The sequence below is a fragment of the Chenopodium album genome, chromosome 2 (genome assembly GCF_948465745.1).
Source record: "Chenopodium album chromosome 2, dcCheAlbu1.1, whole genome shotgun sequence".
In the NCBI taxonomy this organism is placed as follows: domain Eukaryota; kingdom Viridiplantae; phylum Streptophyta; class Magnoliopsida; order Caryophyllales; family Amaranthaceae; genus Chenopodium; species Chenopodium album.
The window spans coordinates 3709407-3736359 of NC_137835.1; the positions used below are offsets into that span (position 1 = coordinate 3709407).

Here is a 26953-nt window from a genome sequence, read left to right on the forward strand (position 1 = left end):
TACCGTGATTAATTTTTCTATATATTTAACCCATTCTAAATTCCTAATTAACATCTGAAATATTCAAATATTTGATGTTACTCACTTTAATTTGACCTTTTATTTTATACTGTTTCCATCCCTCATAATTATAAACCAAATCATTTTAATTTTTCGCGTTATCTTAAGAATATTATACATGTCTATTAAAGTCGATAGTCGATACATGAATAATATGTACCTAACGAGCTACACTCTCCAGCCCTCGGAATTTATATTATTAAAGGTTCCTTTGATCCTAAGGAATTTCCAAAAATGCCTCATATTCCCATAGATTTGATTAGTGCTTTGCCGAGGAATTTCCAACAATGTATGTCTCATATTCTTCCCAATTCCCATAGGTGATTGGCTTAGTGCTCTCAGAGTCATATTTCGAACCTATAAAGTAGTAATAGTAATAGTTATCCCCCTATAAAAAATTCTTATTTCTCTTAATAGTAAGTAGTAATATTTCGAACCTATGAGTTTAATTTATAGTACGGTGGAGTTATGTTGCGAAATACAATAATTATACAAAAATTTGAATATAAGTATTCATTACTGTTTTTCAATTGATTTGGACTCCTTTTTTGTATGACAATCACCATTCAATAATCAGAAGAAATTTTGTGAAACAAATGAATTATTATATCATTTGGGCCAAACCCATAAAGAAAAAATCCAAAATTTTAACGTGAGGCAGGCGATAAAAAGATGAAATAAGTGAAACACAACGTATATATTTTATGATACGAAACGAGTGTATTATTATCAAAAAAAAAAAAAAAAAAAAAAAAAAAGTTTAGTGATCTCAACTTAATACTTTGCTTGGCCACATGCCAATGTGAATAAAATCGACAAGTAATGTTTGTTGGTTACCCCCACAACTTTCATACTCCAATTGTTTAAGCATCTTTCTAGGTCCATCCATTCTATCAAGCCATATTTTTATATAGGGTTGAGGCTTCTGTCATACCCACCAATTTCCACCTAATGGACCATTCATATACTGTTAAACTAAATTATCCAATAAATTAATTTATTACTTTGTAGTACAAAACTCACTTATTTGGGTATATGCCAAATCTTGCAACTGAAGTGAATTATCCTTTGTATCAGATATATTTGATAATGGAGAGAGCATGCAGTGTTTTTAATTAGAGGGCGCAGTGTGCCGAATTGTATACTGACTTTCATTTGACTTTTTAAGAGTTTTAATGTATAATAGTGAAAAATAATATATTTTGGTCTCTATTATCTTTTCATCTTATTTTTACTGAATTGATTAATCGTACTGAACAAAAATTATTGTTATTAATTAAAACTTATTTACTCGTATATTAATTCTCTATTGTATTTGTTTTTTTTTGACGGGATATTGTATTTGTTTTTTTAAAGCTATTGATATTACTTACTTCCTCCGTTCTTTATTACCTTGACCCGCTTTGACTTTTACACTATTCACCACCCCTCCTTTGATAGTCTTTTGTGAATAATATGTAAGGAAAAATATATTCATGTACAATGTTTTTGGATTCGTCTCAATAAGTACTATTATAATATATAGCTTTTATAATTTTTACTTATGGAGAATTTAAGTTATTGATCGTTAAAGTTTTGCATTGGCAAGCGTGATAAAAGAAAATAAAAAAGAAAAACAAAGGATGTATTATATACTCCGCATTATTTTTACTAAATTATAATTATTTTTGTTGAATTGTTCTAAAAAATTATTTTAAGTGAATATATTACAAATATATTAAGGTGAAGATAGAGGATAGTTGAATAGGGTTAATTAACATTTGAGTACTACACTTTAAGAAAAACAAAACAACATTTCACATAAATGATTTATATATTTTTTTGCTTACACATTTCTCTTTATTTAGATGAAACATTTTATATTAAAACAAATCATTACGTAAAATAAACCAAAAAAATCACATAGGGTTATGGCCAAGATTAAGCATAAAATCCACCACCTGTTTTGTCTCTTTAATGCAATGATTGAAAGAGACTAAAACAAAATTAAAAAAAAAAAAAACTCTACAATCTACACTAAAATAGTGACGTCCATACCAATGCTATTTTTTCACTATTATCATTAGTGTCTCATTTATAATTATAACTACTTTAAAAAATACTTTGTATAAGTTATATTTTGACTTTATTTTACACTGTTCATTCATGTACATCACTTTAATTAATATTTACTCCATATTTTATACATAATCATATATATATATATATATATATATATATATAACCTCTACAATCTACACTAATGTTTCGCATCATTTTTTGTTTTCAGTTTCCTGTTTTTTTGAAAACTAAAAACTAAGAACAGGAAACAAGATAGAGGTGTTTTCACTTTTCTATTGCCAGTTTTCAAAATTATCATGATTTTAATAAGTCTAAATAATTTTTTATTCATTATGTCACATATATAATATACTTTTAAAAAAAAAAACAAAAAACCAAAAAAAGAAAACCACAGCGATGTCAAACGAACCCTTTAATATTAGATTTGTTTTAATTTATAGTTTTATAAATATCAATTTTTTATAAATTATATATTCGTACTTATTGATAATTAATGATATTATTTTTTAAAGTAACGTATTGACAAGTGTGTCTTGTTTTTTTTTTTTTTGACGAGTGTGTCTATATTATGGAATAATTACTAAAAAAAACTGGATGAGTATTAAAATTTCTTGAGTTTATTGGAGTACTTTTTTTTAAAAAAAAAAAGGTAAAATAAAACGGAAAGAGTATTATATACTTCGTATTTACAGAGCGAAAGGCATAAATCTGCTTGTATAATCTTGAAGTCATGTGTTAATTAGTCGTCGTGATCAGATTAAGCATTAAGGGGCATTACCATTAACCAATAATAGTGTTTCACGTGTAATTATATTATTGGGCTTTGATTAATGGGCTTAACTTTAGACTTCAGTCCGCAACTCATTTTATCCTTCCAATACTTCAAAGTTCAAACCCAGCAATTTCTTTCCATTAGGTCCACTGTTTTTCACCTATACAAATCTATTTTGATTGTCTACTTTTGGCATTTATTAATACTCCGTATCACTTATTTTCTGGATCCTAAAAGATATTTTTATTTTTTTCACATTATTTTCAATTATTTTTGAAAACAAACTGAGATTATTATTTTTTTTTATTTTTTGAATAGGAAAACAAACTGAGATTAAGATAAGATAATTTTAAGAAATTATTTTCGATAAATTTAATCCAATAAGGCAAAAGCTAATGAGCGTCTTTGAGACGTTAGATAAGAGAATTAAAAGTGAAAATATTAGAGTAAAACTAACATTAATTACACCGAATAAAAATTAAAGTTTATCTCAATAGTTAAATAATTTGAAGTAAATCATGATAAGTTTAGTTTAATTCAAACTAAAATCGTTAGATCATAGCCTCATAGGTAAAAATTAGGTGAACAAAGTACAATTCTAATAATCATTTTTTACAATTTGTTTCGTACAAAAATAAATGCAAAATTAAACCTTGCTAATTTCTACTAGGTAAAATGATTTAATTTGTATCACCATACACTATTCACATAATTTCTCTTTTGTTATTTATCAATAAGGAAAAACATAATCATCGAGTCATTTAAGATTTCATTAAACTCGTTTCGAAATCTATTTTTAAAATATCAACTTTTTATATGTAGTAATTCATATTATATCGTTGTTATTGTTGATGGAATTACCGTGGTGGCATACTAATGAAAGTCAATTAATGAGTACCCTTAGAAAAAATGACAAGTTGACGACTAATAAAACTTCTTGGAGAAAGGTGCAGCTTATCAATTGGTTGGATGGTGAAAATTATTGTATAGTATTATTATTGTACCATGTATTTTTTATTTTCAGGGGTTGCAAATGGATAGGTAGAATTATTCTACACTTTTTTTAGTGCTTTAATTTGCACCCTTTGCAAGAGCTAAATGACATTAAGAATTAACATCATTAGACATAGAAGAGTAAATTATTACATGTAATGTAACTATGTAACTTTTTTTTTTTTTTTTTTTTTTTTTTTGATGAGAACTATGTAACGTTTAAAATATGTTTTTTCTTGTCTTATCATATTTTTTTCACGGTGCAGGTAATTAATTGATTTCGTGTTATAGTAAGGAATATCTCAAGTCAATATTTATGAAATTCAAGTAATGTAACTCAACTTCTTTAAAAAAAATAAAAATAAATAATGTAACTCAACTTTTAGACATGTATGTGTACCTTACATTGTTTCAATATTGGTCATAGTTACAATTATTGCAAGTGTAAATGTACAAAAACGATGAGGCTTGTGTAAAAAAAATTGATAGAGTATTGTATGCTAGAATTTGTAGGGATAGTAAAATGTGATGAAATATAATGTGATATAGAGTACCAATTATATTAATAAATAAAAAACGGAGCAAACTAAAATGAAAAGTTTTCTTTACAAAATAGAACGAACGGAATTGTAAAATGTAATTAACGAAAACGAACAAAACAAGTGAGACTTTTTGCATAGAAACTCTGGGAAATTTAATAGGAAAAAGGATGTATACGGGTGAACTAACAAATATTGTCATCATGTCATGGTCTAATCTAATGGATGTTCATTTGCATAAGACATTCTTACAAAATTAGATACAAGTATAAAATTAAATTCATTAGCATTAACTCCATTTTTATGAATGAACCACTAAGGGTACGAATTTTGACTAGTTTGAGGAGTTCCTAATGCGGTGCATTAAATTATTGTCATTGCTACACCATAACAAATTATTAACAAATCTGTAAAAGCATTCGAAAATATTGATCTTGACAACTCTTAGCTAACCAAACTTTAACTAGCATTTTGGCCCGTTCAATGCACGGGTTATAATATAGGTTATTTTTATATAAATGTATGCTTTTCAATAGTTGAAACTCCGAAATTATTGTTACATGACTTTAAAAGTAAATGTTGTGAGAACTTTTTTTTTTTGGTTAAGTATATATAATTGAGAAAGAACGAATAATTAATTTAGTTAAGTATATATACTCCAAAGGAGTACATGAATATTGTAGAATATAAAATGACATATTAGTTTAAGCTATATTTTAAGTTTAAGAGATAAGACTATTTTTATTATACTTCATATGTTTATGTAATAGTTAATTCAACTTTATTCTATCATGATAGAAATTAAACACTTCATTTTCTTACTTAAATGTGCAAGTTACGGAATGCACAAAGACTTTAACATTATGTAATATTTTTAATTTAATTTTTTTAATATTGAAAAGGTAAGAGAAGTAACATTTGCATATGAGTGAGTTGCGAGGACATGTGACATACGAATAAGTTGTGAGGACATGTGGCATATGAATGATTGTGGTTTGAGTTTTTAAATACTAAGTATAGATATAGATATAGATTTTCAGTTCCAAAGTTGCATGTTCTTCACCCTAATGTGGAGTACGTAATTATACCATTTTATGTTCTTTATATGTATGACAATGGTGCACTTTATCTAATTGATTACCACTTATCATAATTATTTATTAATTTTTAAATTGAACTTATTTTTCTAACTAAATTGTACTATGTACTTTTTATAATTCATTTTCCTGTATATATAAGAATAAGGTGAGAAAAACATAGCTTGTTTAAGATTTCTTTCATTTTTGGGGGATTTTACCGTATAAAGGTCCATTATGCACAAGTATGAAAGTAATACTAACTTGTTTTATTAACTTAAACTTTCTAAAATCATGCTACATCTATCAAATCATATGGAGTACAATATTTGTTGTTTTCTTACTTACTACTAAATTATGTAATTTAATCACACATTACTAAAAATTATGGAAAAACATGTACTCGAGAAGTATATTTGATACAAACTAATCTAATTAACTAGATCTCACTTGATCTAAAGTAATGTTTTTTCATACAATCATACTTGTCAAATTTTTATCAAACTTATTACGTTGTATCAGACTAGTGACCAGACCACACTAGAACCGACCAAGTTTATTTGAGGTCAGTAGAACAACTTTTCAAATCACTACAATTGAAACCTCTAAAATTGATGCATACCAACACTTAATTTTTGACCAAGAAGAAAATCTGATTGGTAAACATGACTTTATCTTGAAAAAAACTGAAAAATAAAGGTAGCAAAGAGAGGAATGACCCCTAGATTGGTAGAGATGCGTCACGTACTTCCCCTTCCATCACGTTTTAGGACTACTATGCTAACTACGCTTTTATGAATCATGGATACTGTTTTTATTTATTATTTATTATTTATAATTAATAAAGTGGGTCCCAACTTATACCAGGCTTAGGCAGTTTTATTTTCTATTTTCAAGATTAGTGGTGGTAAGATTATTGGCCTATTAAGGTGTTACCTAATGTTGTTTTACAGTTTCATATTTCATTGACTTTTTTTTTTTAATTAAAAAAGAAAAAAAATGCATATAATTCCAAGATTTATCGGCATTGTGACATCATAGAAGCCATGTAAACCAGAACAATTAAAGCACTAAGGCTCTTTTATTAGTGTTTTTATTTTTTTTTATTTTTATTATTATTATTACAATAATTTCTTTTCTAAAGATAAGAAAGGGCCAACCAAACTTTCTTTGGATCTTTAGTTCTTTACCCATGTCTCTTGTGATGGTAATTTTATTTACATTGTCTATTAAATTTTTTCAATTAAATCCATAATTTCTCATAAGGTCATAATCTATATATCCCTTAAGATAATGAAGATATATTATTGGTAAAAACTATTTATTTCAATTGGCAAATTTAATAGTGGCCAAAACAACAAAATAATTAATTAATAAGAAAATAATTGACAATTTAAAGTACTAAATATAATTATAATTTAATAGCATAGTGTGAGGATTGTTAGATGGCAATCTAATAAAAAGCAATATTTGATATGGATTATAGAGCATACTCACTAATATGAGATTAAATATTTTTTCTTTGAAGTTTTTACCAACTACTCTAGTTGGTACCCGCATAATAGAAAGTAGTAATAAGAAAAATTCGCTTGGTTTTTGAGAAATATAAAGAAGTAATGAAAGTGAAATTATGCGAGATTTTTGAGAAATTTGAAACTAAGTCTCAAGACAATATTATTGAAAATAATTGTTGACCTAGGATTAGAGTCGTAATGTAACGAGAGATTCAAGTGACACGAAATGTATTTATGGAAATTGGATCCATGAAGTGTGAGCTTATCACCAATGGATGGTAATGGGAAATAATATGGTGAAACAACATGATAGGTGAACATACAACGTGTGATTGTATATTGATTTATAGCTAAATATCAGGATTGCCTTTTCTAGTTTCGAGAAAAGGAAAAAATTTTGTCAGGTAGTTATTATGATTGAAGTTAATTAATGATGTATGTTGACAGTTTTTTAACGGTCTTATAGTTAAAATCAGTTAACTAATTCTGGAAATCTGTTTGTGCGCTTAATAATTGTTTACGGACCATTTAAACACAAAACTTGAGCGAAATGAGTTTTGCATATAGTTTATCATGCATGTAATGATTTAGAATTTTTTTTTTTTTTTTTTTTTTTTTTTGGGTTTTATGAGCACACTAGGTCAATTACAAATTCTTGTTTTAAAAATACTTCTAAGTAATTAGATTTTAAGTAAATCAAGTCACTTTACACTCCACCAAGATCAATTCTTAATTAGGAATAATCGAGGAAGGATTGTGATTTTCTCTTTAATGCAATGATATACTTGGTATATGGTTTAAGTGAACCAATAATATTGATAATTTATTGAGGAGAACGACATTAAAAGCTAATCGATGAGCTAGAATACCATACATGTCCATACACAGGTATATGCTTCTATGATTTTTTGGTTGGATGAATGAACTATAGTATATACAGGATAAACAACGAGTCAAATCAAGTTCTAGATAGTAGTCAGTATGTGGCATCTCTCTCACTGCTTTTGTATGAAATACAAAGTTTGTATTAGATCAACTAACTATACAATATCCATATGACAAAAACAGAGCATGGTTATTTCTAAAGTATATTCTAAATTATATTAGTTATCAGAATATAATTGAGTATGATGCGATCAGATACATCTATGCACATTACAATATATGCATTTGTTATACGAAGTTTGATTTCACTAATCAAATACTCACAATAACAACCCAATAATCACAAGAGATTTTGCAATATTGTTTGATTGTGAGAATTGTTTTCAAGGGTCAAAATCAATATTATTAAAACAAATGATAAAGAAAAAACAACTTTTCTAAAACCATATAGGTACATATCAACACCATACAATCATATATTTTACAAAATGATTGCCCCCCTCCCCCAAAAAAATCTTATTAATTATTAGCATTTTAATCTTATGAAACATAATCAAACTATAAATCAGAATATCTTCTTAAATTACCGCGTAAAATTTACGAGTTTTCAATTTTATAAATGTTCAAAGGATTTGGGCTTAAGTGATGATGGGTAATTGTTGCTTGCATTTCTCTCCCAATAATGGACTTTCTTGCAAACTAAAGCACAATTTTATGTGAGGTGTGCATAGAATAGAAGAAAAGTCCATAGTCAACAGGGATATTCTTTAACCCATTTCATCATCATCTTTATTAATATTAACAAAAAAAATTAATTTCAAATTTTTTTTTTTTTTTACCATTTAAATAGCAAACGAAGAAAAGAAAAAGTATTTGAGGTTTTTATCGACAATAGTAGTAATTAAAAGTAGTAATTTCCAAATTTTCAAGATTTAAAAATCAGGGAAAAGAATGGAGAAAAAGCAAATGGAAAGATGAAACATTTACTTCACATACAATACTACAACAACAAAACAGCAAACAAAGAAAAAAAACACATTAAAAATTAATAAAAAAAAGTCTTATATACAAATACATGCCCTCCATTTTCAACCTGCCTTTCCCCTTCCCTTCTTCCTTTCTTCTCTTCTGTTCTCTTTCTTCTCCAATTTACCAGATTCCATTTTTTCCTTTCAATTGAATTTCACAGATTTTTAGCTTCAAAATCAATATTTTAAAATTAGTTCATGATTTGTAATTTATGATATTTAATTCAGTCTTTTTAAGACCAAAATTGGTTCTGGGTTTCTCTGAATTTTGATTCTCCATCTGGGGTTTTGGCAAGAACACCCTTCACGGACCACTTTTCAGTGTTGTAGAGAATAAATTCTTCTTTTTTTTTTTTTTTTTTTTTTTTTTTTCTGGGAAAAAAATTAATCTTATTAATTTTAATTTGTGGGTTATTAAAAAAAAAAAAGCTTTCATTTGATTTTTATTTTTTGGAATTTAAAAAGTAAGGAAAAAAAAAAAGAGGAGGAGGATATGGGCAAGCAAGGACCTTGCTATCACTGTGGTGTTACAAGTGAGTTTTTGTTAATTGAATTGTATTATTGAATAAATTGCCCATTTTTTTCAATAAATATAAAAAAAAATTAATTAGAACGGCAGATTTTGCAGTTCTACCAATTTTTTTTTTTTTTTTGGTTTTCTGGAATTTGACTTTTCTAGATTTATAAGTTTGAGGGAGCTAGTACTAAAACTGGGTTATTAAAATGAATTATGAATGTGTTTTGGGTTTAATTGCTGTGTGTTGTGTTTGTTTGTGAATTTTAAGATTGAAGGGTAACAGAATTGCAGGTTCCCTTAATCTGGGAAAAATTTGTGGGGTACCTTAAAATGAATGGGTTTTTATTTTCTAGTTTTAGGATTACTTGCTGGTGTTTGACTCTTTTCTGGGTAAAAAAATTGCATCTCAAAAGTTTATATATACTGGAGTTTGAGTTGGGTTTTTTTTTGAAAATTTTGATATTTTTCTAAAACCCATTGAACCAATTCAATTCTTATTAGCATTTCCATAATGCTTCAATCTGAATTGAAGTTCATCTTATTGGGGTTGGTTCAATCCTCTTTTATCCGTGTCGCCGCGCTTATTTGATTCATAATTGAAAGTTACAATTGGTGAATTCAATTGATGCTGTTGCTAGTATTAGTGTTTTTCCAAAGTGAATTGTCATTTGGTATCAATCACCTGTCTGCTCCTATATATGGAGAGGGTCTATCAGCTGGTTTACCATCACCATTTTCGAGTAGTTGTGTTTAATTTGTTGATTGAGGGTCAATGGAACCAATAAACTCTGCAAAACCATTGTTTATTTTTTCCATTGGCTCCACTCTTCTTAGAAGTATAGGTTTTCACTGTCTTGTACACCAAAAGTCTTATTTATCTACTACCCAGTCCTGCTCAAGGCAATGCCAAAGTTTTCATAGAACACCAAGCTTCTTCTGGCTTGATCACAGACTTCACTATCTCGAGTCTAGTGTAAGAGTGAAATCAGAGCTCAGGATAGCTCAATCATCATTATTTAAGCTGCTGTAATAGTGTAATTGAAGCCATTAGAGTCTGTTAGATGACTGAGAACTTCCACACTTGTTTTGGGGAAATGCATTTCATCTTTTTATTTGATTGTCAAATCCCTTCTGCCTAAAAGTCAGCTATAATGTGTTCTTTCATTAGTGCAACTTTAGTTGCTTGTGGCTTGCTCATGTTTGGAAGCTATGATCATTGCTTTTCAGTCATTATTAGTAAATGATGCAGTCATTTCACTCATTTGAGCTTCCACTTCATACAGTTGTCTGATCAGACTGTTCACGAACTTCTCGTGACTTTTGAGGATGGAAGTCTCAACCCTTATGTATGGGATGTTGTTGCAGGATTTCTGGCTTCTCATTTCTGCTTCTAGCTACTCCACATCCCCTCACCTTATCTTTGACTCCACTAATTCTTTGTCTCCTGAGCATATCCTAGTTATTGAAACCTTGTCACGGTTCCTTTTCCCTTTTGAGGTGTCCTGTCTTACAATTCTGCTTACTCGAAGTGCTGCATTCTGGTCTAATGCATTCAGCTCTTTTTGCAAGTTATATGCTATGCCAGACAATTGTTGCTACCCTGCTTGGTCAATGCAAACCTTATGACTTGATTTTCTAGCTCTTGCCTTTTCAATTTGAGAGTCTCAAAGTAGATTCTTGTTTATTGGTTTGCTTATTCAATACAATGAACATTGCAAATGTTAAACTTATACATTTGCTTATTCAATACAATGAACATTGCAAATGTTAAACTTATACATCATTTCTAAATATTTTTGTTGTAAAAAAATGTGTGCATGCTGGGTGTTGACATTTATGCAAAAGATCCTTTGGGTTGCATTTTCTTTGAGTTTGATATTAGAAATTTGATGCAAATTTTATTAAGTCTGTAGCTCTGAGATAATTGAATTTGGGAAGCACTGTGGTATATCAAGGCTGGAAGTTTATGACTTTGGAAACCTTCAACCCCCTCCCACCCCCCCCCCCCCCCCCCCTCTTAAGAATATTTGCCTGCAAAGATTTCTTATTGCTGAACATTTGAAAGTGTTAGTTATTGCTGTAGGCTTCCATAAGCTCGACGTGCAAAATATTCTAAAGCGGCTCCTAAGCCATTCTTGTTATTGAAGCCCTTTGTTTATATAATGTTTTTGACATCATTCTACTAATGCAGGCACCCCACTTTGGCGTAATGGTCCCCCTGAGAAGCCTGTGCTTTGCAATGCTTGTGGATCTCGATGGAGAACAAAGGGAACTCTTGCAAATTATACCCCTTTACATTCCAGAGTTGATCCTGACGAGTATGAGGATCATAGAGTGGGCAGAGTGAAGACCATGTCTCTTAAGAAAAGGGATGATAAGATAAGCAAAAGGAAATATAAATACGAAAATTCCATTGATGGGGATTTTATCCCTGATTACAGCCAGGGATTTCAGAAGAATATTGATGAGGATACGAGTAATAGATCAAGTTCTGGCTCTGCCATATCGAATTCTGAAAGCTGTGCTCAGTTTGGCAGTGCGGAGGCTAGTGAATTGACAGGTCAGAGGCTAACCTGCACTCTAAAATTGACATGAGTGAAGGATGATGCTAGACAATAGGTGTATCCATTGAACCCTTGTGTATCTAGGTTTAATTGGAGGGTTGCATTAGATGATACCTATTTTATTATCCAGCGAGCAATATGATTTTGAGTGGAAGTCCAGAGGCCATATCTGTGATGATTGTGAGTGGAAGTCCATGAGGCTATATCTGTGATTTGGGTGGGTTGGTGCTTAACATCATTCTCAATGTGCTACTTGCTAAAATGAACATCTAGAAGGAAATATTGGTACTTCATTGGTGCTGTACTCTGTAGGACTGGATTGTTCATATTTAGCATGTACAGTTTGCTGAGTTATCATATGTGAATCGCATGTAAATCACCATTCATCATTATAATATACATGAACTTGGAGGAAAAACAGCGTGATGTTCTGTTGTTGGACTATCAAGCTTTGCTGCTGATGAATTAACTGCTGGAATTGTTGTGAATAGAACACTTAACATGCTGTCCTTTTATGATTTGTGTATTTTAGTCTTACTTTTGTCCTTTTCCAGGTCCAGCACAATCCATTGTGTGGGATGCGCTGGTTCCGTCAAGGAAAAGAACATGTGTAACCCGTGCAAAGCAATCTTCAGTAGAGAAGCTGACAAAGGACTTGTATACCATCTTACATGAACAACAGGCTTCTCACCCTTCAGTTTCCTCTGAAGATGACTTGCTCTATGAGAGTGAGGCCCCAATGGTATCAGTTGAAATAGGTCATGGAAGTGTACTTATTAGACACCCAAGCTCCATTGCACGAGATGAGGAATCCGAAGCTAGTTCCCTGTCAGTTGAAAATAAGCTTTGCAGAACAGATGAGGGCTACTCAAATCCTGCATCTATGCTGTTGTTTAATGACAGCAAGAGTGTGGGTCGCTCCTGCTTGGGGGTGGAAAAAGTTAAGAGGCTAAATGGCCACATTCTGCAGCTGGAGCAAGTTAAGAGGTAAACCTTATTCACATGAGTTACCTAGAAATTGTCCTGAAGTGCAAATATAACTGACAGGATTTTCATCCTGTATGGTGCAAATAAGGCCTGAAGAGTATTCGTATGATATTACATTATTACTTAACATGTGTTCAAGTTGTTAAGCTACAATTCACAAAGAATATTTAAAAAAAACTCACTTTAAATTTTCCACTGTTATTTGTTTTGCAGGGAAAAATACAATAATGAGAGCATCCAACTTCTGTGGAATCATGATTCTCTGCTGTGCGACATTGACTTGACTGTGAGTTTCATTCTTACATGTTACAGAATAATTACAGCTGATGCCCAATACTACTGTTAAAGCCGTAAAGGTGTTTATTCAATTTCCCCCCTGATTTTGTCTTTTAAACTTGCATCTTGGTTGAGAATTCTGCTCACAGAACAACTACTGAAATTCATTTATTTTATAGAACTCAACTCACTATTGTTGCCCATGAGGCCATGAATGCAATCAGTTGTGCTCGAGTGTGGGTTTGTTTGTATCATGTGTTCCTATAAAGCCTGTTATTTTCTTTCTTTTCTCCTCTCAAATAAAAAGAAAGAAGTTTTCTTCTCTTTATTCAAAACCTAGGTCCTGAAACTTTGTTGTTCTACATTACTCTGACATGGAAGCGATACAACTTTGAATGTTAAATGAGGATCATCCATGTTTTTCTGCAGGAAATTGTCAATCCTGATGTCTTTCGGGGTCACTTAACGGATAAGGAACAGCAGGATTTGCTCAAGTATCTGCCTACTGTCGATACCTCCTCTGTTTCTGATAGGTTAGTGTCCTCCTTAATGATTTATGTATGTTGTTAAGCAAATCCAACACCTCTCAAATACTTCTCAACATAACTTTTTTATTTTAAGTATTTCATATGAAGATTCAAAGGCTTATTATTCCTTTTGTTGTTCATGCAGTCTTGGAAGCATATTTACCAGCACGCACTTCAAGGAGAATATATCTTCTTTCCAGAAGCTGCTTGCCGATGGAGTATTTGATACTTCCTTTTCAGGAATACAAACTGAGGATTGTAAGGTCCTTAAGAGATTAGCTTTGTCCAATATGACCAAGTGCAATTGGGTGGAGTATCGTAATTCACTCAAGGTTCGACCTGATTTTCTCAATTTATCAGCTTTCTCATCAAGCTTGCCACTTATTTCACACATTGACATGAATGGCCTACTCATCTGTTTGATTGCAGGATAAGAGAACTAAAGAGAGTACAGGAGAATCTGTCCGCATATCAGAAGCTAAATCCTGCTTTTCTGGTAACTTTGCCAATGCTAAGAGATCGCGGGAGAGCCAAACTCATCGCTGGCCAGGTTAGTCACTTTTGTTGCCTTTTGGAGTTAAAAATTAGGTCTTAACTCCCTGGATACTTTTAGTATCTTCATTTATTTATAGATTTGCAGTTAAAGATTTTCTACCTTATTTGGTTTCTGAGATTATTATTAAGAGATAAAGAAGAAACATTGAAGTCTTAAATGTTTGGCTAACAATATAAATCAGAGATGGTATTCTAGATGAGATTTTGCAATGTACTACTGGTATCCAAGATGAGATTTTACAATGTACTATTGGAAAAATTTTCAAATACTTCATACGATTGAGATTGAACAATGTCTATTGTTGTAAAAATCTTAATTTGACTTGCGAAGCAGACCTATACTTTTCTAAGAATTAAAACAATCGCTTGATGCATGATTGCTGATTTTTCGAGATGTCCTGATTACATTAATTTTGTCTAAAAAATACTCGTATCACAGTTGTAGGTAGTAATTCATAACTGACCTATTTTTAATCCCCACTTGCTATTTATACTCAATTAAATCGCTTAAAGAATTGTCTTACTGCGGCTAGTCTTGATGAGATTACACTAAATTACTGTAAAGAAAAAGTGGATTGGTGTTTGCGACATCATGATGAATTTACAATTTGGCACCAAGGAAAGCATTTAATCTCTAATATTGGTTCAGAATTATGGCAGCACAATTAGCAAGTAAAATGTCACTTTTCTCCATTTTGTGCCTTTTCTATTTTGATACTAAGCTGATAGTGCTATATTCTTTATCTTTCTCCAGAAACAAATGGTGCAACGAAAATCCCCAAACGAGTGCTCCTGAAAGTTGATTGCAAAAGCAAGCAACCCTTACAATATGAAGGCTCGTGCCTCACTCCAGCTCCAAAGAACCTCTTCACCTTCCCAACTAATGGTAGCTCCCTCATGCTTGATTCCTACCAATTCGAAGATGAAAGCTCTGATCAGGATCTGCTGCTCGATGTTCCATCCAATGGATCATACCCGCAAGCTGAGGCTGAGCTCCTCTGCCCAACCTCTAGTTTTGCATCTCAACAAGCCAGCAGTAGTTCTATACCCATATCTCATTTCCGTCCTTGACAAATACCGAGCAACTGTTCCATCCATAGGCAGTGGACAATGCCATCCGAATCCATAGAACAAATTTTCTTTGGATGCTGTTTAATAGTTTTGTTATGACCCCTCATCCCCCTCCCCCAAAGTGCCTATTTTGAACTTGGATAGGTAAGGGGAATATGTGGGTTTCTCTTTTTGTATAGGTTGATGATGAAAGCTTGTAGCATATATAGCCATAATGCAGAAGAGATGGTAAAGATTTCGGGGTACTGTATGCAGTTTAGTCCCTTATAAGCTAACATATGGCATCCTTTTGGGTAAACTGTATTGTGGGGGAAGTACATAGCATCCCGGTTAGTGAAGGAAACCGAAGTGAGTTTTCTTAGATGCCTGTAAACAAATGTCATCTTCATCCATATATTTGGATATATGGAGAGTTACTATAGTGAAAAGGCTTTGCATTTGCTTGGCTTTCTTAGATACAGGTTTACATAGGAGGTAACCTGACTCCTCAGTTCATTTTAGTCGGGAGCCTTGACAAATCGGGTGTCAATTTCCGAGTGAAGTAATAGATAGATTGAGTCAGTTGTAACTAGCAATAGCAAAACTTGGTCAAATTTTCACTAGTTCTCACCAAATACTTTTTTTTGTTTGAAGGTGTCTAGTGTTCAATCTTTATTATGTATGCTCCCCATGTTTTTGTCTCACTTTTCTTCCCCTTCCTTTACTCAAGTTTTGACCATCCTTGGGTTTGGCTTAGTATCAAAGTTTGGAGGCTCATTCATTGGGACATGCCCTTTCATATTTTTTAATCCCAGTATATTAAAAAATTACTTAAACTACTTCCTTTTTCCCCCAATTTACTTGTCCTCTCCCCCCCTCCTCTCAAAGTGCCTATCCTCCTAACTTGGGTTGGGAAGATTTGTGAGAGATTTCAGACTCGTAGGACCCTTCTCCTTACCAACTAAGAAAAAAAAAATTACTTGTCCTATATTTATTAACATAGAAATATTACGATAGCGTAAATAGTAGAGAGGAAAGAAAACGTGGATGAGTGTGAGACTAAACTCTTGGTAAAAAAAACCAAGTTAAGCTTGGTCTAGTGGTAAGGATTGTCACCTTCTAATCTTGAGATTGGGGGGGGTTCAATCCCCACTAGAGATACTTTGAGGGTGGAGATCCCTTACCCTTTCGGTATGGTTAGAGATTTTCTCCTTACCTTTTAAAAAATAAAAATAAAAAATCTTGACACAAATAGAGAATTTTTCCTTGTAAAGATTCAGGACAAATAAATTGAAACAACCACAAGTCCACAAGACAAAAATGTGGCAAATACATTAGGAGTTAGGACGGAGAAATATTGAATATGTAAGAAAATGTGACCCAAAAATTATGAAAAAGTCGCATTAATATGATGGAATCCCATAATTTTATCTTGTGGTAACATGGAATGACTTGTTCTTATGTGTTACTCAGTCCAAACTTAGATAATTATAACATTTATTTCACAGAAAGGATAATTTGACCATGTAAGAGAAGTAAAGAAGCTTCTGAAAGCAACTACTAAATGTTGCAAAGACTGTAATCCTTAAGTAAAACATTAATTGGCTTCAATCTCTTATCTAAACTAGTGGAAACAAAAGTTGAAGCAATACACAAGAAACATCATTTTCTCATCACAAGAAATAAGTGGACATAGATTTTACATATTTACATATCAGAAACACTTTAATTCAAGTAACAAAACATTTACATCTCCAAAGCCTACACCTACACTAATACAAGATTAAGATACTAAAGTTACCAACTATATGGATCAAAAACTTCCTTGTATTTCCTAGATAGGTAGATATCAGCTTCAATCTTCATCACTACTTCAAACTACTCATCCACCTCCGGGAGAAATCTCGATCGAGGAAATGTCATTCCATGTCGCTTAGCCGTCTCCAAAATATCGACCTCACCATCATCATTGGAACACTTATCACTCACAAGCATTCTCAAAACATCCAAAATGCATCTCATTGCTTCTTCTTCACCACCCTTGGATTTCTCATCTCTATTTCCCTCTACACTAGCCTCTTTCGAATCCCTTTCCACATTACTATTTTCAACCACTACATTTTCATTCGCGCCCCCATTTCCCTCACCACAAACTTCTTCTTTATCACCCTTGGACTCCCCATCCTTGTCTCCCTCTAAATTTGCTTCCTTCGAACCGCCTTTCACATCTACATTCCCAATTAAATCCTCATTTCCCTCACCACAAACTTCTTCTTGATCACCCTTGGACTCCCCATCTTTCTCTCCTTCTAAATTTGCTTCCTTTGAACCGCCTTTCATATCTTCATTCCCAATCAAATCTCCAGTTCCCTCACCCCAAACTAACCCAAACATCGAACGAGGTAACTCCCTCTTCCCTCGCCTCATTACATCCTCAACTTCCTCCTCCCTCATCTTCACACCATCTCCCTGCTTCTCACCATCCTCTACTTTCTTCCCACTACCTTGCCCGTGATCACCGCCTTCCTTATCGACTATCCCCACAATTTCTCCCTCTTCCTCAACATTGATCACCTCAGTTTCCATATCAAATTCCAGCTTCTTCATTACTCCACTCCCTGTCCTCTCCTCACCCTCAACATGAACATCATCATCCAATTTCTCAGTACATACCGCACTTTCCGGAACAACGGGCCGTAAAGAGCTCACCTTGTCCACCTTCAAATCACCACTAAACACAACGACTTCACCCCCATCATTCTCCCCTTCAATCAGCATTTTCCCAGTGCAATGAACCAATGGACTAACCTTATATTTCTTCAATTGAGGCTCAATTTCACTCTCCCTTCCCTTCAATTGCGCCTCAATTTCTTTCTCTCCTCCGCAAACCCCCTCCAATTTCGTCCCCGATGTTTCCCCCTTTCTCTCTCCTCGAAACCCTAGATTTTTTGGCGTCCCAGGATTCGCAACACCAGCCGCTAATTCACCACCACCCTTCATCCCGGAATCATCTGCACCGTCCAATTTCCGGCGATTTACACCGGAAATCTCCACCGCCGGTGACTCATCTTCGTCGGGAAATGTCTCGTCTTCTCGAGCAAATTTGGCGTGAGAGAGAAGCTCCTCTTGGGAAGATGAATACCGACAATTTTCGGTGATAAAAGCTAATGGGTCTTGTTCTTCGTCCGCCATTGATGAAGCTCTGAGCTCTGAAGAGAGAAAATTTTCGAATTTTTGTGTTTGGGAAGAGAGAGAAAATCGGTGGTTAGGGTTTCAATTGTAGTGAGCTAATTTTCCCGCGCTTCCATAAAAGAGACGATATGTGGGTCCCTTCAATTTTCGGTTCGTTGGGAAGTTTAACTTCCGGTTTAATGGGTTTGGGCCATTTTATTTTATGGATCAATGAAGGTAGCCCAATGAAGTCACAAATGATAAAATAGGAGTTAAGTACAAATATGGGGTCTAAGTTTTAAAGTTTTTCACCTTTTGGGACCTATGTTTTTTTTTTTTACCCATTTGGGACCTCACATGCAAATTCCGGTCAAAATTTAATTGACTTGGGTTAAAAAATTAGTCCCTTAGTTAAAAAAACATAGTTCCCTAAAAAGTTGGTAAAAAAAACTTAGTCCCCTATAGATAATTAGATACTCATAGATGACATTAATTTTACTTTTTTTTTTTATAATTTAACACCCTCTCTTCTCTTAGTGTTGCTCAAGCGTTCCTTTTTTAGTGTGATGAAATGTAGTTATAATCATGACGGAATCATGCATACAATTTAAACAAATTACGTATATCATGCCATTTTACACTAATATTATTTTGCTATTCAATTTATATATATTCACAAACTATGTCGCACGAGATCCGATATTACAGGAGCTAAAGCATCCACCAACAACGACTCCGATGACGATGAAGAAGATGAAGCTCAAAACCCCCTTAAAATTTGATAGTTGAATCGAAATTGGTGCGATTTGTGGTTGTTGAACGCGTTGTGGACGGTGGTTGGAGAACTTGGAGGTGGTGCTGCAATGGTTGGGTGATTTTGGGAAGGTGAAGGTCGTAGGGGTTGCTGGGAATAGTGAAGATGGCTGCCCAAATGCTGAAGGAGAAATTGCATTAAGTTTTAATTTTTTTTTTAAAGAAATTGCAACAAGGTTAAGGAATCAACATCATTAGAAGATCACCATTGATTTTTTATAAATATTTTTATAAAATTTTATTTTTTAAAAAAATTTTATTAACGATTCACCCGTATTTTTTGGTTTGACAGTATTTATGTTGTATTTTTTTTTAAAAAAGGAAGGGATTATGTTTTTTACCCTAAAATGAGTGCTAAGGGACTAAGTTTTTCTCAGGTGAGTTAAATGTGAGTTAACTTGCCGGATTCTTAACTCTAGGTCCCAAAAGGTGAAAAAAAAAACTCAGGTCCCAAAAGGTGAAAAACTTAAAAACTTAGACCCCAACTTTGTGCTTAACTCGATAAAATAGCATAGAGAAAGTAGGCAAATTATAATATGCATTGCATCTAGTTTTATGTGAACCACCAATAAAAATATATTGTCTCTTCTCTTTCCTCCTTTACTTTCTTAATTTCTAATTTCTTTCTCTTTTATTTTCTCTCTCCTCTATTTTATTTTTCTCTCTCTTGAATTCATTCATCATCCTCTTAATTAAAATCCTTCATCACCATATATAGTTGATCATCATAGATTGAATTCCTTCGTTATTATAGATTAAATTCAAATTTTGTTTTCTTCAACCTTCGATTTGAAGCTTTGTGAATGGATGGAGTTTTTACAATGAAGTAGTGAAGCTAAAAATGGCGCCGTCATTGAGGAGAAGGTGGTTAAGACGACGGAAATGATTATTTTCCGGTGAGATTTCATTATCTAAATCACCATGGCTAGGTTTGAGTTTTAGAATATGTATCTTTCATATTCTTTTGATTTTTTTTAGTGATAATTGTGTATTTTGTTATGAACAGTTCTGTATTTGATTATATTTTAGTATTTTGTACAATTTAAGTTAAAAATATGAACGTATGATACGTTTCCTATAAATACATATTTTTACCGAAAGGTATTTTTGAACATCTTTATAATAATTTTGAACATGAGATACATTACTTATGAACTTTTTTTGTTTGTTTTAGATTTATATATTTTTAATTTTATTAAATTTTTTGACATTCTCTACTTTATAATTTATATATCTAAGCATTTGGCATTTTGAGTAGTGTCTTCAAGTGCAAAAGTTTTTGAAGGGTGTTCAATGGTTTGTGGTTGGAGTTCAGAAGTTTTTGTAGGGGGGTCATAGGTTTTTGTAGGGTGTTCAGTGGTTTGCGGTTGGGGTTCAGAAGTTTTTGTAGGGGGTTTAGAGGTATTTAAAGGGTGTTTAGTGGTTTGTGGTTGGGGTTAAAAAGTTTTTGAAGGGTGTTCACTGGTTTGTGGTTAGGGTTCAGAAGTTTTTTGTCGGGGGTTCAGTGGTTTGTGGTTAGGGTTTAGAAGTTTTTGTACGGGGTTCGTTTTAAACTCTCGGTAAGCGAGTAGTAGACTAGTCGTATGAGATTTTTTTAAGGGTGTTCAATGGTTTTTTGTTGGGGTTCAGAAGTTTTTGTAGGGGTTCAGAGGTTTTAAATTTATAGGGTGTTCAGTGGTTTGTGGTCGGGGTTCAGAGGTTTTTGTAGGGTGTTCAGTGGTTTGTGGCTGGGTTCAAAAGTATTTGTTGGGGGTTCAGAGGTTTTTGTAGGGTGTTCAGTGGTTTGTGGTTGATGTTCAGAAGTTTTTGTAGGGGGTTTAGAGGTTTTCGTAAGGTGTTCAGTGGTTTGTGGTTGGGGTTCAGAAGTTTTTAACAATTGGTTTTTTCTTATATACATCATCTAATTTATTCTTTTTTTGGTGTTCTGACGTTGAACATTTGACTAATTGTAATGTTCAAAAAATTTCGGGTTCAACTCAATATTCAATTCTAAAAATTAAGAATTTAAGATCGATTTGCGAATTTAAACAATAAATTACTTATACATCTTCAGTAGGAGTAGATAATTTCGATTTTCTACAAAAAAAAAAAAAAAAAAAAAAAAAAAATCAAAAAGACAATTATATAGTAGAATATAGTTTCAATTTTATAAGTTGTTGAATTATATTAGCAAATTTAACACAAATGTAGGAAAATCAAAGAAGTTTAAGTGATATTCATTTTTTTTACGGTGTTTTTTTGTGTGTTTTTGTCTTTTGCCATAGTAAATTGCAGTTTTTAGAGAGAGAAAAATGATGATAGGAGAGAGAAAATACAAAAAAAAATTAATTCAAAAAGGTTTTTTTATGTATGAGAGGAGAGAGATATTTTTTAAAATGAAATAAAAAATAGATATGATAGTTGGATTGAGGAGGAACTTTTATTTAATAAAAAATAAAAAAAAAAACAAAACTCCAAGGGCTTCGATTGTCTGGGCTACCTATTTTGGGCACAGATTGGGCCAGGTGTACCTATTTCTAGGTGCACCATGGTGCACATAATACTAATTGGAGAAAGTAAGAGTTCGTTTGACATTGCTGTGATTTTTTTTTTCCAAACTCATATGATATACGAAATATGTCATATGGAGTATTTGAAACAAAAATTAGACAATCTTATTAAAATCATGATAATCTTGTTTCATGTTTTTGGTTTTTTTATTTTGAAAAAAAAAAGATAGAAATCTAAAAACAAAATCAATGCTAAACAAACCCTAAACTTTAGGGTTCGTTTGGAATTATTGTGGTAACCTATTTTTTGTTTTTGTTTTTTTAATCATATGATGTATATAGTGAGTTAAAAATTGGTAGTGAGTTAAAAATTGATCAAATTGATAATTTTGAAAATTGATAACAAAAAAAGTTAAAACACCCATATCTTATATCATGTTTTAAAATCAGAAAAATTTAAGTGATAAGATTAAAGTGATGTTTAGTTCAACAAATTTATCATTTTAAGTGCGATCTTAATCGTAAATATCTTTAACGAAAAATTATGAAATTTATTTATCTACTAGGTTAGAACCCGTGCAATGCACATTTTATATAAAACGTATTTTTAATTTGTACAATTTAAAAATAAATCGCTATACATGAATATAAATAAGAATTATATATATTTTTAATTTTAATATTTTTTATTTTCATCAAAATTATGATATATTATTTATTCAACGTTGTCTAATTCATAATTCAATGTACAAGGTTATTTATAGTGTACTATTTAAAATTGTTTCAATTTCCTACAATGAATTGATATGTTTTAGTTGTAATGTAGAAGCTTTCAATATTTAAATTTTAAAAATGTTAAATATGATAGGTCTGCAAAAAATATAAAAATAAATAAATAAATAAAAGATGACATCATCATTGCATTTAAGCGGGAAATTTTTTATTGAGAAAGCGACACGTGGACAATGGTGACATGAACAACTTCTGTTTTACTAATAGTTAATAGATTTGAAAGATACCCAATTTTATATTTATTTTTGTGTCAAAAAAAAATTATATTTATTTTCATGAGAAAAATAAGTTCAAACTACATTAGCTAAGCAAAAATAAGGTGAACTTAATATTGTTTCCACATAGAAGTCATTATATACACTACGGGCGTGTTCGGCAAAATATAGCTGTGAAGGTAGCTGTATTATTAGCTGTTAGCTGTCAACAAGCTGTTCGCTGTGAGGATAAATAATTTAGATATGAGTGTTCGGTAAAGTAGTGGTTGACTAGCTGTTACATATAAAAATTAATATTTTATTTTTAAAACTATAGATTAATTTTTCAACAGCTACCTGAAAAGCTACTTCTAATTTCAAAAACTAATATTTCTAACTTTTCACAAAAGCTACCTCCACCACTAAAAGCTACCCTAACCACTACTTTGCCAAACACTTAATTTTTTGTTAAGTAATGGTTTGACCCCTACTTGTTTAACAAAAATAATAATTTTATATACGAATATGTATTACAAGAATTTATAATGTGTTTTTTGTTAATGATAAACACCAAGGAAAGAAATGAATTTGCTCAGCGTCTTGCAGTTTTGGGTAAGGATATGGTTGTGAGTTACCTGACACACTTTCTTGTCAGGCGTTGCAGTTGCTGCACTGTTAGCCTTTTCTCTTTGGCCTTTTTTATAATGGCTTTTGAAATTGGCTGTTTAAGCTGACTGTTTATAAAAGTGTTTGGTAAATTAATTGTTGGTTGTTAGCTGTATATTAGATAATTTGTGGGCCAACAAGCCAAAAGCCAACAAAAAAGCTACTCAAAGCAGCCTTTTCATTTTGGCTTAAAAGCCAGCTTTTTCGCTGACTAAAAAGCCAATTACCAAACACATTTTTTTGGCTGTTTGACCACCTAAAAAAGCCAAAAGCTAACCAAAAAACCATTAAAAAGCCAATTACCAAACATGGTCTTTGTATGACTAGTTCTTTTGGTATCTATTTGTATTCAAGATATTAAAGCAATTTGGTGGTGTAACTCAGGTAGTATTTCAGATCTGGCTGTTGCTATTTTTTTTTTATTTTTTTTTATCAGCATCATAAATTCTTTTTATGAATATGATGCTTGTCCTAAATAACTTAGGGGTTTAGCCTTTTAATCTAATTTCTACACTGTGCTAAAAAAAGTGAAGTATTTATTTGATTTTTACTTTTTGTTCAGGTTTCAATAAGTGAAACGCTAAACGTCGGCCATATGTTACATATAAAGGCCTATTTTGACTTAAACATACCATTTTGCCCCTCTCCTTCTTACCCTCATCCATTCATTGAAAGTGGCTTATGACTGTTATGAGTTTAATTCTCCTTCATTGAAGCATCCTTCATGTGAGTGTAGTATTGATTATCACCAAACATTGCAAATCATAAAATTGGACACACAATCAATCCATTACACTAATTCGTACCAAATTCAATTATCTTGCAAAAGAAAAAAAATCAACAAAAAATATTAAAAATAATTTAATTGGTTTTAAAATTACCAATACTTCACAGAAATATCATATAAGGGTCTGTTCACATTTACTTAATTTCAGTTCAGTTCAGTTCAGTTCAGTTCAGCTCCAATCAGTTCAACTCCTAATTTCCCTTTCTCATAAAATGTTCATTTCAGCTCAGTTCAGTTCAGTTCAGCTCCAATCAGTTCAGCTCCTAATTTCCCTCTCTCATAAAATGTTCATTTCAGCTCAGTTCAGTTCAGTTCAGTTCAGCTCCAATCAGTTCAGCTCCTAATTTTCCTCTCTCATAAAATGTTCATTTCAGCTCAGTTTAGTTCAGTTCAGTTCAGCTCTAATCAGTTCAGTTCAGTAAATGTGAACATGCCCTAACTGAAAACAAAATTGAGAAAATTAGTCAACTAATTTTTAGTAAATAAAATGATAAAATGACGTAACCCATAGGGCCACAGGTGGAAACACCTAAATTTTTCATTCCCACCTACGGGTTTTAAAATTTTTAGGCGTTTGGTTGGAAACGCCTAATGATTTCGTGATCCTGTAGGTTGGAAACGCCTAATGATTTCGTGACCTTGTAGGTGGAATGAAAAATTTAAACGTTTCCACCAAAAGGTTACGGTAAATTTGAGCGTTTCCTTTATTTGTGAGTTTCATATTGTAGTGGGTCTGGTGGCTGGTGAGGATATGATGCTGGTGGTGGGGGTAGTGGTTGGTGGGGGAGATGGTGGTGCTTCATTGGAGAAAGCTTTCAAGTTGCTTCAAAGCTGATAAGCCATGTTTTAGTGAGGAGGAAAATGGTTCAATGAATGAGACATGAGAGTGAAAAGCTAGGTTGCACGAAAATGGAAAACCGAAAAGGAAACAGAAGCACAAAAACGGGAAATCGGGGAAATGGAAATTTAAATTCATAGAAAACGGGGACACGAAAAAAATAAATTAAAAAGACGTTTAATTAAAATAAAATAACAAATTGCAAGAAATAAAAAAAAAACTAATTATAATATCAATAAAGCATAGAAATTTCAAAACACCTGTATTCTAGTATATACATATTAAATTTCTTGAAAAAGAAACATAAAAATTAAATAAAAAAATATTAATATCAATATATCTGCCAAACAAAAAGCATTCAATCAAGACAATCATGAAGTATGGATCAAAATCAAAATTAAAACCAAAGTACAGAAATCGACCGTGGTAAACTAGTAATTATCTCGACGATGTTCCGGCAAGGCGGTAACGGCAGCATGCAAAAAGGGTATCCAAGCTTAGAAACGACAACTATGAAAATGTTTATGCTGCTCAACTACTCGTAATATGTAAAATCAAGGGTTTAATTGCATTATTTAAAGAAAAAACGCTTATTTATGTCGAGAATTAAGTTTCCCAAGAGTTTCCAAACTTCCAAATTATGAGAGATGTACCCATATTTAGGAAACTCTATGAACCGTTTCGAAACGCGTTTTAAAACGTGATATGTTTTCGAAACGTTTCGCACACGATACATCATTGAATTTTGCCGTTTCCGTGCCTCATAGGTGAAAATAAGAAGGGTGGTCTGACAAAATACGGGCGTTAGTATGTTAAATGATGAGGACGACATTTAACATAATAATAATTGGCTATTTCGTACTACATCAATTTTAGTTGTCATAAATTGAATTATAATCCCTTTAATTGCTTCATTGTAAATCTGATATAAAGTTCATCAATTTATTAAATAAATAATTTTTTTCATTTGATTTATTTTTAAGAAACTAATTGAAATTTGTTTTTAGTACTTTAACTACTTTAATTTCCAATGGAAAAAAATATTTGCAAGTTGTGGGTATAAGAGAGTAGTAGTATTGAGAGCGATAAGAAGGGATGAGGGGAAGGAAAAGGAGATACTTGATATTTTGTAGTGATTGGTTTGGGTGTTTGTCATCGTTGATGAAAAAATTAATTGTGAAAGGAGATAAAGAGGGGATGTCTGTCATGTAATGATTACTTAGCCATAACCACGCATTGTGTGCCACTCGACAAGTGTTGTTGGCTAAAGATTGAGTTGAAAGACCAAAGAATTCAAGTATTAGAAAATGCTGAAATATAATCTTAACTTGAATGTACAATTGATCGTTGATTCCTATTTATAGCCACCATCCTACTTAAATAATCTTTCTAGAAAGGTCTCTAACCTTATCAAATAGACAGAGAGTTATAAACTACAAGACTTACATATATTTGTAGATCATTATGCATGTAAACATTTTTAGCATGTATAACATGTTCTATGAGCATTCTAGAGTCAAAGATGCTAAAAACTCTATCTTCCAAGATGCATCTGGAACATTATTCAACCTCTTTCAGAAAGCATCAAACCACTTGTTGCACCAACTAAGGTTTCAGAACCTTATCTTTGAAAGGTGTCCAAGCAAGGGCGAAGGGGGGGGGGGGGGGGGGGTCCCCGGCCCAGATTTGTGGCCCTTGATTGTTAACTCTATGGACCCCCTGAATTATATTTTTTTTTTTTTTTTTTTTTTTTTTTTTTTTTTTTTAATGAAGACACAATTAATACAACAAATGAAGCT

The 26953-nt window shown here is 32.1% G+C and overlaps 1 protein-coding gene across 1 annotated transcript; it reads left to right on the forward strand.

Annotated features, from left to right (window-relative positions):
* Positions 1-9297: 9297 nt before the first annotated feature.
* Positions 9298-16086, forward strand: LOC145593285 (GATA transcription factor 26-like). The gene is made up of 8 exons (XM_081649709.1): positions 9298-9461; positions 11637-12005; positions 12564-12996; positions 13210-13282; positions 13702-13805; positions 13945-14131; positions 14229-14349; positions 15109-16086. Exons 1-8 carry the CDS (start codon positions 9422-9424, stop codon positions 15423-15425), a joined length of 1644 nt encoding a protein of 547 aa, XP_081505835.1. The 5' UTR covers positions 9298-9421; the 3' UTR covers positions 15426-16086.
* Positions 16087-26953: the final 10867 nt, after the last annotated feature.